General features: G+C 41.9%; 1 protein-coding gene across 2 annotated transcripts in view; it reads left to right on the forward strand.

The window, feature by feature from the left end:
* LOC126322174 (sodium/hydrogen exchanger 9B2-like) overlaps positions 1-14,721 on the forward strand; it is a 166,340-nt gene that overhangs the window by 138,534 nt on the left and 13,085 nt on the right. For both annotated transcript variants that reach the window (XM_049994264.1, XM_049994263.1), the window contains exons 8-10: positions 4,492-4,653; positions 13,107-13,250; positions 13,340-13,441. In XM_049994264.1, the coding sequence (XP_049850221.1) occupies positions 4,492-4,653; positions 13,107-13,250; positions 13,340-13,441 (408 nt within the window). The remainder of the gene's footprint in view (positions 1-4,491; positions 4,654-13,106; positions 13,251-13,339; positions 13,442-14,721) is intronic.

Below are 14,721 nucleotides of genomic sequence, written 5' to 3' on the forward strand. Positions count from 1 at the left end.
AATGCAATGCGTTGTATGGATGCCGGATCTCAGTTTGTAGGATGGAGTTTCATACCTGTAGCACATCGTCGAGCAATTCAGGGACGGTAGTGTAGTTTGTGATGATGCTGGAGTTTTCATCTGATGATGCCCCATAAGTGCTCAATTGGAGACAGATCTGGTGATCGAGCAGGCCAAAGCAACGTGTCGACATTCTGTAGGGCATGTTAAGTTGCAACAGCGGTTTGTGGACGAACGTTATCCTCTTGAAAAACACCCCATGGAATGCTGCTTATGATCACCAGGTTGACGTGCAATTTTGCAATCACTTTCCTTGAAGAATTAGCCTCGTATGAATGTATCGCAGAAACAGCATAAAAATAAAATTAGAGAGATTAGAACTCACACTGAGACTTCTTCCCGCGTGTCATTCGTAATGAATGGGGATTGAACATGGGGAATGACAGTGTTACACAATGTGCCCTCTACTACACACCACTAAGTGGCCTGCGGGGTATACATGTAGACGCGAATAAGGTACACAGGGTCGAGTGTCATCACACTGTCAACATGCGCTATGGAAGCAGGTGCTATGTGTTTATGAAATAATTTCTACTGTGTCAGTCGCATTTTACTAAATTTAATTAGCACGACGTGTCATCAGTTGCATTACAATTACTTAGACATTACAATAACCTGAATTATGATCTTCATTTTCTGGGTGTGCGACTGAGGTTATGTATCGAAATATAACTCGCACATAAAAATACATTTATTTTATTGTGCACATAAGTAGGTTGTATGTTTTAAATCATTTCATTAGCACATTTACTTATATTTTTGCTGGAAATTTATTTGTCTCAGAAACAGAGCACAGTATCAAACTCATGACAGCTTAACACTTTCACATTCAGATGTTTATATCATTCTAGAGATTTTTCAGTTGCTAATAAAGTAAAGATGAAACCCTTACTGTACAGATGTACTTATGCAGTGGCATATATTGAAGAGTATGGTTACCTGGTTAAGATTTTTAAAATAAAATAAGAATTCAATAATGGATAAATTTTTGAAGAAATTTTTATTGCTGCTTACCAGTTTATCATTTAGAAACCTGTCACTATGTATTGTCAACAAACGAAAATTTCTAATTGTAGACGCATATCTGTTTAGTGTTCCTTGTCTATTTCACGTAATATATGAATATCATTCATGATATCATTGAATGGTGGACAGTGTTTTGTGTGTTCATTGTATCTTATTTGGAGGTCTCTCCCAATTTGACCTACATTGGGGGCTTTGCATGTACTACACAGTAGTTTAGTAAATGCCTGGTTGTGTGTTTATCTGTCTGTGTGTTTAAGTTGTGTCTCAGCATGTGTTGCAGTTTGTTATGTATAGTGAAAGCAGCTTTAAAACTGTGCGATCTGAAAATGTTTGCTTGTCTATAGGAGAGTAGACATGTGAAAGGTAATTGTTTCTTTCTCTTCTCTGTGAGGTTGTCTATAAGTGAGTGACCAAACTATTTGCTGCAGCTATTTGTTTCGTCAAGCTGAATTCATAGAGCTTCACATGGTTATCTATAGGTATGATACTGGCTCTGTAACTAACGATCTGTGTGGTGCATGTCTTTGTCATGAGGTGGCATTATTGTGTGTGATTGTATATTTTTGTTACTGGTTTTCTGTCAGCTTTGAAAGTACTTAAATTACTTTCTTTACTGATGTTCAGGTCTCGGAAGTTGCTGCTGTCGCTATTTTAGTATTCAACAGCGAATTTCATACCTTTGTCCCGTTTATTGGGTGTATCGAGTATGTTGTTAACATCATTTGTGTCATCACGTACCAAGAGCGATGTATCAGCGCATAACGTTTACAATAAATAATTTTATCCACGCAGCTTGATTTTATTACAACGGCTTTTTGCTTGAGGTGGTTGACGTATATATTGGCCATTGTACCAGCTGTACTTGAAACCACTGCAAGACTTTTACATTGGAATTTATTTTATTTCTGAGTGTGAAATAGTTATTGTTTAGAACTAGTTAGAGCGGTTCTAGGTGCTGCAGTCTGGAACTGCACGACCGATACGGTCGCAGGTTCGAATCCTGCCTCGGCCATGGATGTGTGTGATGTCCTTAGGTTAGTTAGGTTTAAGTAGTTCTAAGCTCTAGGGGACTGATGACCTCAGATGTTAAGTCCGATAGCGCTCAGAGCCATTTTTTTAGAACTAGTTAAAGAATATCCATGACTTCAACCATTTCAGTCAGTGGTCGTTTTTTATGTTTTATTAGGTTTGCTTTGACGACTTCGAGTGATTCTGGATGGGTATGTTTGTGTATAGTTTTGTTATGTCACATGTTAATGATTGGGCTGAATGGAGGATGATGTTTCTAATTTCTTCTATTAGCTGCAAAATGTTTTTACCGTGCAGTTTTCAGTATATGTAGATGTCTTGGCTAGTATGTTGATAAGTTCGTTTTTAATCTTGTAACCTGGAGTTCACAATTGCTTAAAACAGGGAAAATTCTTAGTGTATTTTTGGTTGCGATCTTTGCTTTGGTGCCCAAATATTCATGATTCATCTCAAGGTCAGATAGCAACAGATATGTGTTTTTCAGCTGTTCAGAAATGTTCATATGTATGTGAAATCTTATGGGACGTAACTGGTAAGGTCATCAATACCTAAGCTTACACACTACTTAACCTAAATTATCCTAAACACAAACACACACACCCATGCCCGAGGGAGGACTCGAACCTCCGCCGGGATCAGCCGCACAGTTCACGATTACAGCGTTTGCACCTGTGATGTGAGTTTTGTCTGAAATGCTTTCGTGGGGTCTTTCTATACTTCAGTAAAGCCATTTTTGATAAAAAAAATCCAATTTTTTTCTTATATATTCTTCTTCTTTAATCCTACACAAAGTGTTGTATTTGTTCATCATAGTAGTTACGGCTTCATGGTCAGTTAGCTTTTCGTTTATATCTTTGAGTATTTTCCTGCCATCTTGCTAGGTATTATAACTTGCATCATGTTTGTTTAGCTCGTTGCTTAAGGCTTTCATAGCATTCTGGGCTATAAGTGTCTTTCTGGTATTGCTTAACTTTGCTACAGCTGAAGCATTTTTTGTTGCAACTCTAATCTCTTTTATTGATTTTTATACTTTTGGCCCTTATTTCAGGATGTAAATTATATTTCTGCTTTTTATTTAGTAAGTTGTTTTCTCTGCTTCTGAATATGATTGCCTATTTGATAAATAGTTGTAAAATTTATGTGTGTGTGTGGCGTTACTACTTTTGTTTTAACTGTGTACCTGCTTATTTTTTTAATTTGTTGATTTTATGGCACTGATTATGAGTGATATTCATATATTCATTAATCACAAGATTAGTGATTATGTTTTGTTGTGTACATAGTTCCGTGTAGCCAGCGTGTACGCAACTTTCCCACTAGAGCGCGCCCCGCTAAGAACAACAGCGCAGGCGCAGTGCTCGTCGGTCTCCACACTACGAGATGGCGCTGTCAAAGAGACAGTCCAAATTCTGTTCCCTCCGATTCGCGTATTAATATGTAACGCAGCCAAGCTGCTAACGTAGAACCTCTTCTCCTCGCGGATCACACTTGCGCAATGATACATGAATGCGCGAGGTATTATAACGAGTGTACAGACCTCTGATTAGTCAGTCTGCATTTGTCTGCACAAGTCTGTACCAGTCTGCAGTCTGCATTAGTCTGTACCAGTCTGTACAAGTTCTACATTTGTCTGTACCAGTCTATAGTCAAGTTTCAGTCTGTGTCTAATAAGATTCGCATATTCCTGTTCATAGCCTTGAAGATAAATGTATAGACGCTTTTGGCAAGTATCAGAGATATATGTGAGAATAAGATTAACGTACCAATACCAAAGGAACTTCAGATTGTCAGTTGTAAATAGCATCCTGAACCAAGTTAAGTAATGTTTATACTTGTTATTATTTTAATAAATGTGTGTGAAAATTAATCAAGTTCTGTTTAAAGCTGGTCACCGTCAATCTGCTACTCTAAGCGTGCAAGTGGCATTTCTATCGTCTGACCTAACGGCAGAAGATAAACACGCCACGATAAGCGCAAGAGACATATTGCTGACACTCGCGTATTTCGTTAGAGCGACAAGTCAAATAATCTGATGGTGTGTGTACCGAAAGTCTTACAGTACGCACACCACAGTCTAGAATTTTTAGCAAAGCATAGTTGTCTAAGAAATGAGCTAATTCTGTGTGTATGTTCGTAAGTTTGCTATTAAACAGATAATTCTCTTTGCGAACAAGTCTCACTTCAGTTTCCAGCCAGCATTACTCAGCTTTTTGTTTCGGGCTGATTTTGATGTGTTGGTTCTCATATGGATCTTGCTGTATCTGGGAGTGATGCCCAGATGTCCCTTTTCCATGTTGAGCTGTAGTTTACTCATAGTTTTGAGGAGCCTCGCTTTCTCGTTTTTGTAACGCGACTGCTGCGTGCGCCGTGCTGCAGAGGTTCTGCGTGTCGCTGCGCACGTGGCTGCTGTTGGCGGGCGGTCTGGTGTGCGTGCTGGGCTCCGAGGCGGTGGGCTACAACGGCGCGGGACCGCTGGGCGCCACCGTGGCGGGCTTCGTGGCCGCCGCTGGCTGGCGCAGGCAGGGCTGGCCCCAGACCGTGAGTACAGCCAGCCTGCCTTCTCCATCTTGCCTGCTGCCAGCGGACCTGGCAGTGCTTTGCAATTACTAAATTTATGCGGGAATTGGATACACCTCCTAATCTCCTCCTGTCCTCTTCCCCCTCGCTCTATCCCTGTCCTCCTCCACCCTCTCTTTGCCTTTGCCCTCCTTTTCACCCTTCCCCCTTTATCTGTCCATCACTTTCCAACCTCTTCCTTTATATCTCTAACCCACCTCCTCCTCCGACATCTCCCTATTCATATACTCATTATACACTACTGACCATTAAAACTGCTACACCATGAAGATGACGTGCTACAGACGCGAAATTTAACCGACAGGAAGAAGATGCTGTGATATGCAAATGATTAGCTTTTCAGAGCATTCACAGAAGGTTGGCACCGGTTGCGACACCTACAACGTGCTGACATGAGGAAAGTTTCCAACCGATTTCTCATACACAAACAGCAGTTGACCGGCGTTGCCTGGTGAAACGTTGTTGTGATGCCTCGTGTAAGGAGGAGAAATGCGTACCATCACTTTTCCCACTTTGATGGAGGTCGGATTGTAGCCTATTACGATTGCAGTTTATCGTATTGCGACATTGCTGCTCGCGTCGGTCGAGATCCAATGACTGTTAGCAGAATATGGAATCGGTGGGTTCAGGATGGTAATACGGAACGCCGTGCTGGATCCCAACGGCCTTGTATCACTAGCAGTCGAGATGACAGCCATCTTATCCGCATGGCTGTAACGGATCGTGCAGCCACGTCCTGATCCCTGAGTCAACAGATGATGACGTTTGCAAGACAACAACCATCTGCACGAACAGTTCGACGACGTTTGCAGCAGCATGGACTATCAGCTCGGAGACCATGGCTGTGGTTACCATTGACGCTGCATCACAGACAGGAGCGCCTGCGATGGTGTATTCAACGACGAACCTGGGTTCACGAATGTCAAAATGCCATTTTTTCGGATGAATCCAGGTTCTGTTTACAGCATCGTGATGGTCGCATCCCTGTTTGGCGACATCGTGGTGAACGCACATTGGAAGCGCGTATTCGTCATCGCCATACTGCCATATCACCCGGCGTGATGGTATGGGGTGCCGTTGGTTACACGTCTCGGTCACCTCTTGTTCGCACTAACGGCGCTTTGAGCATTGGCAGTTATATTTCAGATGTGTTACGACCCGTGGCCCTACCCTTTATTCGATACCTGCGAAACCCTACATTCCAGCAGGATAATGCACGACCGCATGTTGCAGTTCCTGTACGGGCCTTTCTGGATACAGAAAACGTTCGACTGCTGCCCTGGCCAGCACATTCTCGAGATCTCTCACCAATTGAAAACGTCTCGTCAATGCTGGCCGAGCAACTGGCTCATCACAATACGCCAGTCACTACTCGTGATGCCGGGATGGTTCCTTTGAAAGGACACGGCTCATATCCTTCCCCATCCTTCACTAACCCGAGCTTGTGCTCCGTCACTAATGACCTTGTTGTCAACGGGTCGTTAAAAAAACACTAACCTAACCTAACTACTCGTGATGAGCTGTGGTATCGTTTTGTAGCTGCATGGGCAGCTGTAGCTGTACACGCATCCAAGCTCTGTTTGACTCAATGCCCAGGCGTATCAAGGCCGTTATTACGGCTAGAGGTGGTTATTCTGGGTACTGATTTCTCAGGATCTGTGCACTCAAATTGCGTGAAAATGTAATCACATGTCAGTTCCAATATAATACATTTGTCCAGTGAATACCCGTTTGTCATCTGCTTTTCTTCTTGGTGTAGCAATTTTAATGACCAGTAGTGTATGTATTTCCTTCCACTTCTCTGCCCATCTCTTCTCTCCCCCCCCTCCCCGCCCCCCTCTCTAACCTTGTTTATTTAGCTATTATTATAATTATTATTATTATTATTACTATTACTATTACAAACGGAACCTTGACTTGGAACAGAAGTGAAAATGAATGAATAAATCGGTTGGAATAATTAGTACACGAGGCATAAGAGAGAGAGAGAGAGAGATCTTTCAAACCACTGGATCTGTGAGAACAGTAGCTTTAATATTTTGCGCGGTTTTAATCAACGAACAGGAAGGATTATAAACCTATCTGTAAACGCTGCTTTCCTGTTTACTATTAAAAATGACTGCGAAAAGGAGAACAAAACCGCACATTTTCACTGCACAGCTTAGCATGTCCTTTCTCGCAGCCGGTTTAACAGAAAGTGTTTGTTGTGTAGCGTGTTTCAGTTGTTCGCGTTGGAAGGTTCACCCAACCGAAACCTTCATTGAATTTGTGTGAACTGGAACAAAACAATTTCAGTAAGATCATGAATTTATTGAAATGAAATAAGCTAGTGGTTTAGGCTGTGCTTTGTCTCTGTGAGCCCGTTGATCAAGAAGGGTTCATCCAACCGAATCTTTCCTTGAATTTGAGTGAATTCGTACAAAAAATTTCATTAAGATCATGAATTTATTCAACTGAAACAAGCTGAAATTCATTCATTTCGTAATAATTTGTTGGTGTTTCTAATGCGTTCATTGCAGCACTTCAAGATGAATATTTTTTGTCTCTTCGTGCGGAGAGAAAACAAATAGCCTCGATGGTTTACCGAATCTCGATCACATCACACATAACCTCCCATGCGAAAATACGGCAATTCAAGGTTTATTCCACACACTTCCAACGATTTTTTTTTTTTTTTTACGATTTATCAATCGTCACTCGGAATGCAAGGTGAATCAGAAACAAGAGGCGCTTTTCATACAAAAATATCTACTAAATTTCCGACTTTTCCGGTCAATTTTCCAAAAACGTACAAACCTTGTCCGGAAAATGATGAAAACAACAAAAAAAGTCAGCCAGATCTATTGAGCATTTCTCAAGTGATGATCTGTCGTACATGCGGCAATTTTTATTTGTTTAGATGAACTTCCCCGAAGGTGGTTGAGCTGGCCGCTCTTCAACCTGTGAATAAAATATTACGAAATACACATAAACATGGCGACAGGAATAAAAACGATTATCTTAATTTTCATGTGATTGGTGAGGTATCTCGTCTTGAAACTTCCTGAGAACAATTTCTAAATGGTTCAAATGGTTCTGAGCACTATGGGACTTAACATCTGAGGTCATCTGTCCCCTAGAACTTAAAACTACTTCAACCTAACTAACCTAAGTACATCACACACAGGATTCGAAGCTGCGACCGTAGCGGTCGCGCGGTTCCAGACCGAAGCCCCTGGAACCACTCGGCCACAACGGCCCGCGGACAGTTTCTAGGTGAAGGGTTTGGACGTATATCGGACAGGAGAGGAGGTGGCATGAGAAAGAATTTAGGACAGTAGTGTAGCGGTTGCTTAACAATTACAGAGACGCGGCTGATAGATTTTGTACGTCATCAAATAATTTGAACAGCTTTTTGCTTACCGTTCGCTGATTCCATGTCGCCTATTTTGCGTCGAACTTCTTCACCTGAAATTGTCTATAGCATATGCTACACTAAATTAATCAAATTATCGAATCCGGAGAGTAAAATGGTATCGTCTTCTGTACCGAACATTTATGTAATTTCTCCGCCACGCTGTAGGTTTACGGGCAACGCCCTTGCCGCAGTGGATACGGCGGTTCTTGTCAGGTCACCGAAGTTAAGCACAGTCAGGCGTGGCCGCCACTTGGATAGATGACCATCCGGGGCGCCAAGCCCTGTTTCCATTTTTCGAGATGCACTCAGCGTCATGATGCCAATTGAGGAGCTACTCGGCCGAATAGTAGGGGCTCTGGTCAACGAAAACCATCGTAACGACAGGGAGAGCGGTGTGCTGACCACACGACCCTCCGATCCGCATCCTCAGCTGCGAATGACACGGCGGTCGGATGGTCCCGATGGACCACTTGTGGCCTGGCGACTGAGTGCTTTGTGCTTTTGTGTAGGTCTACAGTATTAACGCCAAAACTGCCTCTCAGTATGAATTACTGTAACGATCTCATCTCTCCTATATCTGTTTATGAAACTTCTCAACAATGGAGTTGACATTCTTACAATAACAACCGCGACCACCGTTCACTACAGAATACGCGCGTCGTTACCTGTCATACAACGTACAGAGCGAGGACAAAAATATAGTAACACCAAAAACTCACCATACTAATATGCCTAATAAGTTGTAGCAAAACCGTTAGCGTTCAAAACAGCTTCCAGTCGACGCGGAATGAATAAATAGAGATCCTATATGGTTTTCACAGCAATCTCATATGAGGGCGTGCTAGTACTTAATGCCGCTGAATTTTTATGTGGAAACTCTTCAAGCTTTTTAAACAGAATTAAGGCTATTAACATCCTACATCTTTATTCTTCATGTCTACATATTTATTTCTCAACATAGTCATCCAGGCGACGAACGCATCTCTGCCAACAAGAGAACAGTTTGTTGATACTGTCAGAGTAGAATGTTTAACTTTGTTGACTGAGCCAAAAACTCACCTCTCCTTCCATCACTTCATGAGAACGAAGTTCTCGAAGATGTTCTTTAACTTTTGGAAACAGATGAAAATCGGATGGGCCAAGTCAGGACTGTACGGAAGATGATCGATGACAGTGTACCCAGAGCGTCGGACTGCTATAAACGCCGCAACGCTGATGTGTGGTCTGGCATTGTCATGCTAAAAGAAACGGTGCTCCATGTGTGGACGAACTCTTTCAATACGAAAGTCGATTACACCCCACTGTTTCACACGCACCAACATACCTATGGTTCCTACGATCATGTTACACGCTACAATTCGGAGCCCTCTAGCGGCAGAGGGCTGCAAATGTGTAAATATGTTGAATACAGATGTAGAATGTTAATACTAGAAAATCCAGGATGGAATGTAACAATATTGTGAAAAGGAAAGTTGCCACTCACCATATAGCGGGGATGCTGAGTCGGGATAGGCACAACAAAAACACTCTCACAAATACAGCTTTCGGCCAGTAAGGCCTTCGTCAAAATTAGACGACAACCACAAATATACACACTCACGCAAACGCAACTCACACACACATGACTCATGTGTATGTGAGTTGCACTCACTGTTCTGACCACGACTGACATTTTAAGCAATGACTTCGTTTCGACATGCCATCTTAACAATATCTTTTCATAACGAGCACTGTGTATCCGACAGAGAAAACGCAAGTGTTTTGTCCCACACGCCTCACTGTGAGATCTGAAGATGTTTGTCTAGAATGTGTGAAACATGGATGATAAACAGTTGCGACAAAAAGAGAATAGAATCTTTTTAAATGTAGTGCTACAGGAGAACGCTGGAAATTAGATGGGTATATTAGATAAATAATGAGGAGATAATGAACATAAACTAAATTTATGGCACATCTTGGCTAAAGAGTGGGAACGCCAATATGACGTACTCTGATGCATCAAAGAATAGTTAATTTGATAGGGAGGGAAGTGGTTTTTACGCCGTCGGCCTTAGAGCTAGTTTGACGTGGACCATCATGAACTCCTCTCTTGTACCAACCTCTTAATCCAAGAATATCATTTGCACCCTATACTTTCAATTATTCGTCGGATGTATTGCAATGTCTTCCTTCCCCCTACAGTTTTCATCCTCTACAGTTCCGCCTAGTACCATGCAAGTTATCACCTGATACCTTAACACACATTCTGCAACCCTGTCCTTTTTTTGTCGGTGTGCTTCACATGTCCTATCTTCGCCAATTCTGCGGAGAACCTCCTCATTCCTTATGTTATCAACGCACCTAATTTTCAGCATCCTTCTATAGCAATACATCTCAAATGCTCTTCAGTGATCTTTTCCGTTTTTCTCTCAACCCAAGATCCCCTGCCACACAATGCTGTACTCCACAAGAACATATTTAAGGCTATGTTTAATATCAGAAGGCTTCTTTTAGTCTCGGCTGGCCTTTCTGCTTGTGATAATCTGCTTTTTGTGTCGTTCAGACTTCGTCCGTCTTATGTTACTTCGCTTCCTAGCAGAGTTCCTTAAGTTCGTCATTTCGTAGTCACCAATTCTGATGTTAAGTTTATCGCTAATCTCACTTCCGCTAATCCTCATTACTTCTTCAGTTTACTCTCGAGGCTCAGTGTGTGCATATTAGACTGTTCCACTCATGATGTCCTGCAGTGTTTCTTCACTTTCACTGAGGACTGCGATTTCATCTGCGACTCTCTCATTGATATTTTTTCAGCCTGAATTTTAGCCTCACTCATGAAACTTCCCTTTATTTCCATCATCGCTTCTTCGATGTACAAAGTGAACAGTAGGATCCAAAGAATAAATCCCTATGTTACACCCTTTATACCCTTTTTAACCGAGCACATCGTTTTACCTGTTCCATTCTTGTTATTCCCTCTTCGTTCTTGTTGAGATTTTATATTTCCCGTATTTCCTTACAGTTTATCCCTGTTTTTTTCAGAATTTTCTGCACAGATTAATTTTTCGTGGTTGTCTAAACCGGTAAAGCAAATATCGGGACATTCCTTTGAAAAAGACCATTAATTTACTACACTCTTCTTGTGTATCTGAGTTTATATTCTGTCTCCAATGATCTAGCTGCTTTCCATCATTCTTTTTACTTAGCAACCTGTATAGGAGATGTTAATGTGTAATTCTTAATGTTTACTTATTAGTTAAGTTGTATTAATTATATGTCTGAGAATTACGTCTGGAGCACAACATCACACGGAAATGAGAAGGAGGAAAACAGGAAAATAACGAAATCGATGCGTTTGAAAAGTGTTATTACGGAATCACGCTGAAAATTAAGTTATTTGACAAGATGAGAAATTTTAAGTCTTTTCAGAATCAGAGAGAAAGGAGATACACGGAGAATCATTAACTACAAGGAGGTACAGATTGATAGGACATCTTCTATGAGACTAGATGGTGGTGTGAAGGGGAAAAAATCTAGGAGATAGAGATTTGAATAGAGACAAGAAATAAATGAGGAAGTTTGGAGGGAATTTGGAAGAGGAGAAGAAATAATCGTGTTGGACAGCATCAAATTAGCCAGAAAGTAACGACACAAAATTACGATAAAAAAACAAACAAAAAGAGAACACATGTTTTCGCACGTTCGACAGCTATTTGTTCCATTGTATCTAACAAAACGCCGTGCAGGTGAAGATACTGTAACTAAGTTTTTTCTATTCAGTGAGACCTTTTGTGCATAACACACTGAGGTGACAAAAGTCATGGGATATCTCCTAATATTGTGTGGGATCTCCCTTTGTCCGACATAGTGCACCAACTGAACGTGGAATGGACTCAACAAGTCGTTGGAAGCCTCTGCAGAAATATTGTGCCGTGCTATGTCTATAACCTTCCATAACTGCGGAAGTGTTGCTTGTGCAGGAGTTTGTGCACGAACTGGCATCTCGGTTATGTCCCGTAAATGTTCGATGGTATTTATGGTGAGCAATATCGCTGACCGAATCATTCGCTGCTCGAATTACCCGGAATGTTTTTCAAACCAATTGCGAACGATTGTGGCCTGGTGACATATTTCTGAACATGAAGTCCATCAATGGCTGCAAATGGTCTCCAAGTAGCCGAACATAACCATTTCCAGTCAATGGTCGCTTCAGTTGGACCAGAGGACCCGGTCCATTCCATGCAAACACAGGCCACACTATTATGGAGCCACTACCAGCTTGCAGAGCGCCTTGTTGACAATTTGGGTCCATGGGTTCGTGGGGTCTGCGCCAAGCTAGAACCATACCATCAACTCTTTCCAAGTCAAATAGGAACTTATCTGACCAGGCCACAGTTTACTAGTAGTCTAGAGCCCAGACGATATAGTTACGAGACCAGGAAAGGCGCTGCAGGCGATGTCGTGCTGTCAGCAAATCCACTCGCGTCAGTCATTGGCTGTCATAACCCGTGAACGTCAAACTTCGCCGCACAGTCCTAACGGATACGTTCGTTGTACGTCCCACGTTGATTTCTTCAGTTATGTCACACTTAGTTGCTTTTCTGTTAGCACTGACAACCCTACGAAAATGCCGCTGCTCTCGGTCGTTAAGTGAAGGTCGTCGGTCACTGCATTGTCCCTGTTGAGAGGTAATGCCTGAAATTTGGCATTCTCGGCACACTCTTCACACTGTCACTCTCGGAATGTTGAATTCCCAAACGATTTCCAAAATGGATTGTCCCATGCATCTAGCTCCAACTACCATTCTGCGTTCAAAGTCTGTTCATTCCCGTCGTACCACCATATGAGTACAAATACAAGTAACAGTTTCGCCAATACACTGTCCGTTATACCTTGTGTATTCGATAGTACTGCAATCTGTATATATGCATATCGCTATCGTGTGGTTCTTGTCACCTCAGTGTAGCTGCTGCAAACGCTTGGACATACCGCTGTGGCGTTCCTTAAATCGATGAATGACATGAATTTTATTCCATTGCAGAGCCCTGTGTCACAGTCCTTCAAAACAATCTGGGCATTCTTCCAACCAGCGCTATTTGGCCTCATTGGTGCGGAGATCAACCTCTTTGAGCTGGAAGGGGATCGCGTTGGACTCGCCATAGCGTGTTTGGCTATTGCCCTCACGGTAAGGTGAAAGTCAATTGAGCAGTGATGTGCTCAGCTCGTGTTCTGTAAACTCTGGTTGGCCGACATCACTGTGCTTTTTTGTTTCAGTGCCGAATCCTCGTTTCCGTCGTCATTGCTTTCGGCGCTGGCTTCAACGTCAAGGAGAAAACGTTCCTGGCGTTTGCATGGTTGCCGAAGGCTACTGTTCAGGTACAAATCAGAAATAGTCGAAGGATATTGAAGTATAGTACAATATTGGCTCATAATAAGGTACCATCGCATACATGCGGCACCCCAAAATTAGAGGAATAAATAAAAAATGAAAAACAAAAATCACGTGAAAATAAATCGCACACAGTCAGAGGAGTAAAAGTACCAGAAATTTACTTGTACATGCATGTAAAACTTAAGTGTGTACCGTAAACATTTGCTCTATCATAATTATGTATTATATTTTGTCACCTAACATACCGGTACCATATTTTGTCATATTCACTTTTATCGCTATTAGGACCGGTATTCACATTATTGATATCAGTCTTACTTCCTTCATTTTCTTCATTCTCGTCCCTAGTATGCCATACTCGCTGCTATTCGGTGCATTCGATATGCAGCATTTCTTGAATCCCTTGATGATGGACTCTGATTATCTGGAGGCCTACGAAAGAAGAATCCGTTCGCACAGAAAGATAATGGTGGCTTCTTAATCTTACCAGGCCGTGTAAGGGCATGGTCTTCTTCCAGGAGTCAATCTGAATACATTTTTCGGCGGCTGTACTTGAACGGCTTACTTTCGAACTCGTCTGGCACCTGCAGCTTTACGACAAGGTCTGTCTTTTGTGCAGCAAGTTTATCTTTCGCTTCAACAGTTGGATTCCCTTTAAAGCATTCAAAATTAACATGGCTGTCTTAGAAACCAGTGCCCCAGGTTTGCGATTACAAATAGTAAACAGCCAGTCAAATATTAGTTACGTCGTCATCCAGTACTTTGCTTGGCAGCAAATCACTGAGCCCTTAGGAATGTTTTCATTGGGCGTAGTTTTCCTCTTCAGAATGACGAAATGGGATAGCATTCTCCCATAGGCACATAGGCCAGTCCACACTTTCTTCCTACCTCATGGTTTTTGTGGTTTTGGTACAACACACAATTCTAAGTCTGAAGGTTGCATCGTAACCGCACTGAGTTCCTTGGCTACATGATGTTTTTCGCTCTAAATGGTGGCTGACATCGGCATAAATCAAACTTTCTTACCAGTATCCAACTGAAATTGGATTATAATCTAACGAAACAATATTACTAGACCTACACAATGTTAACGCCAATAAAATATCGTAAAAGTTTCGGCTACAGACACTAGATGTATTGTTGCAAAGCTACAACCTAACTTCTCGACGGTGAAATCTGGATAAAAAGTGCGGCTTATTTTCGGCCCAGTAAGGTAATACTACATTTCGTTCGTTTTAAAGGTCTACATATGCTGTAATAACAA

The sequence above is a fragment of the Schistocerca gregaria genome, chromosome 2, assembly GCF_023897955.1.
Source record: "Schistocerca gregaria isolate iqSchGreg1 chromosome 2, iqSchGreg1.2, whole genome shotgun sequence".
Taxonomy (NCBI): Eukaryota; Metazoa; Arthropoda; class Insecta; order Orthoptera; family Acrididae; genus Schistocerca; species Schistocerca gregaria.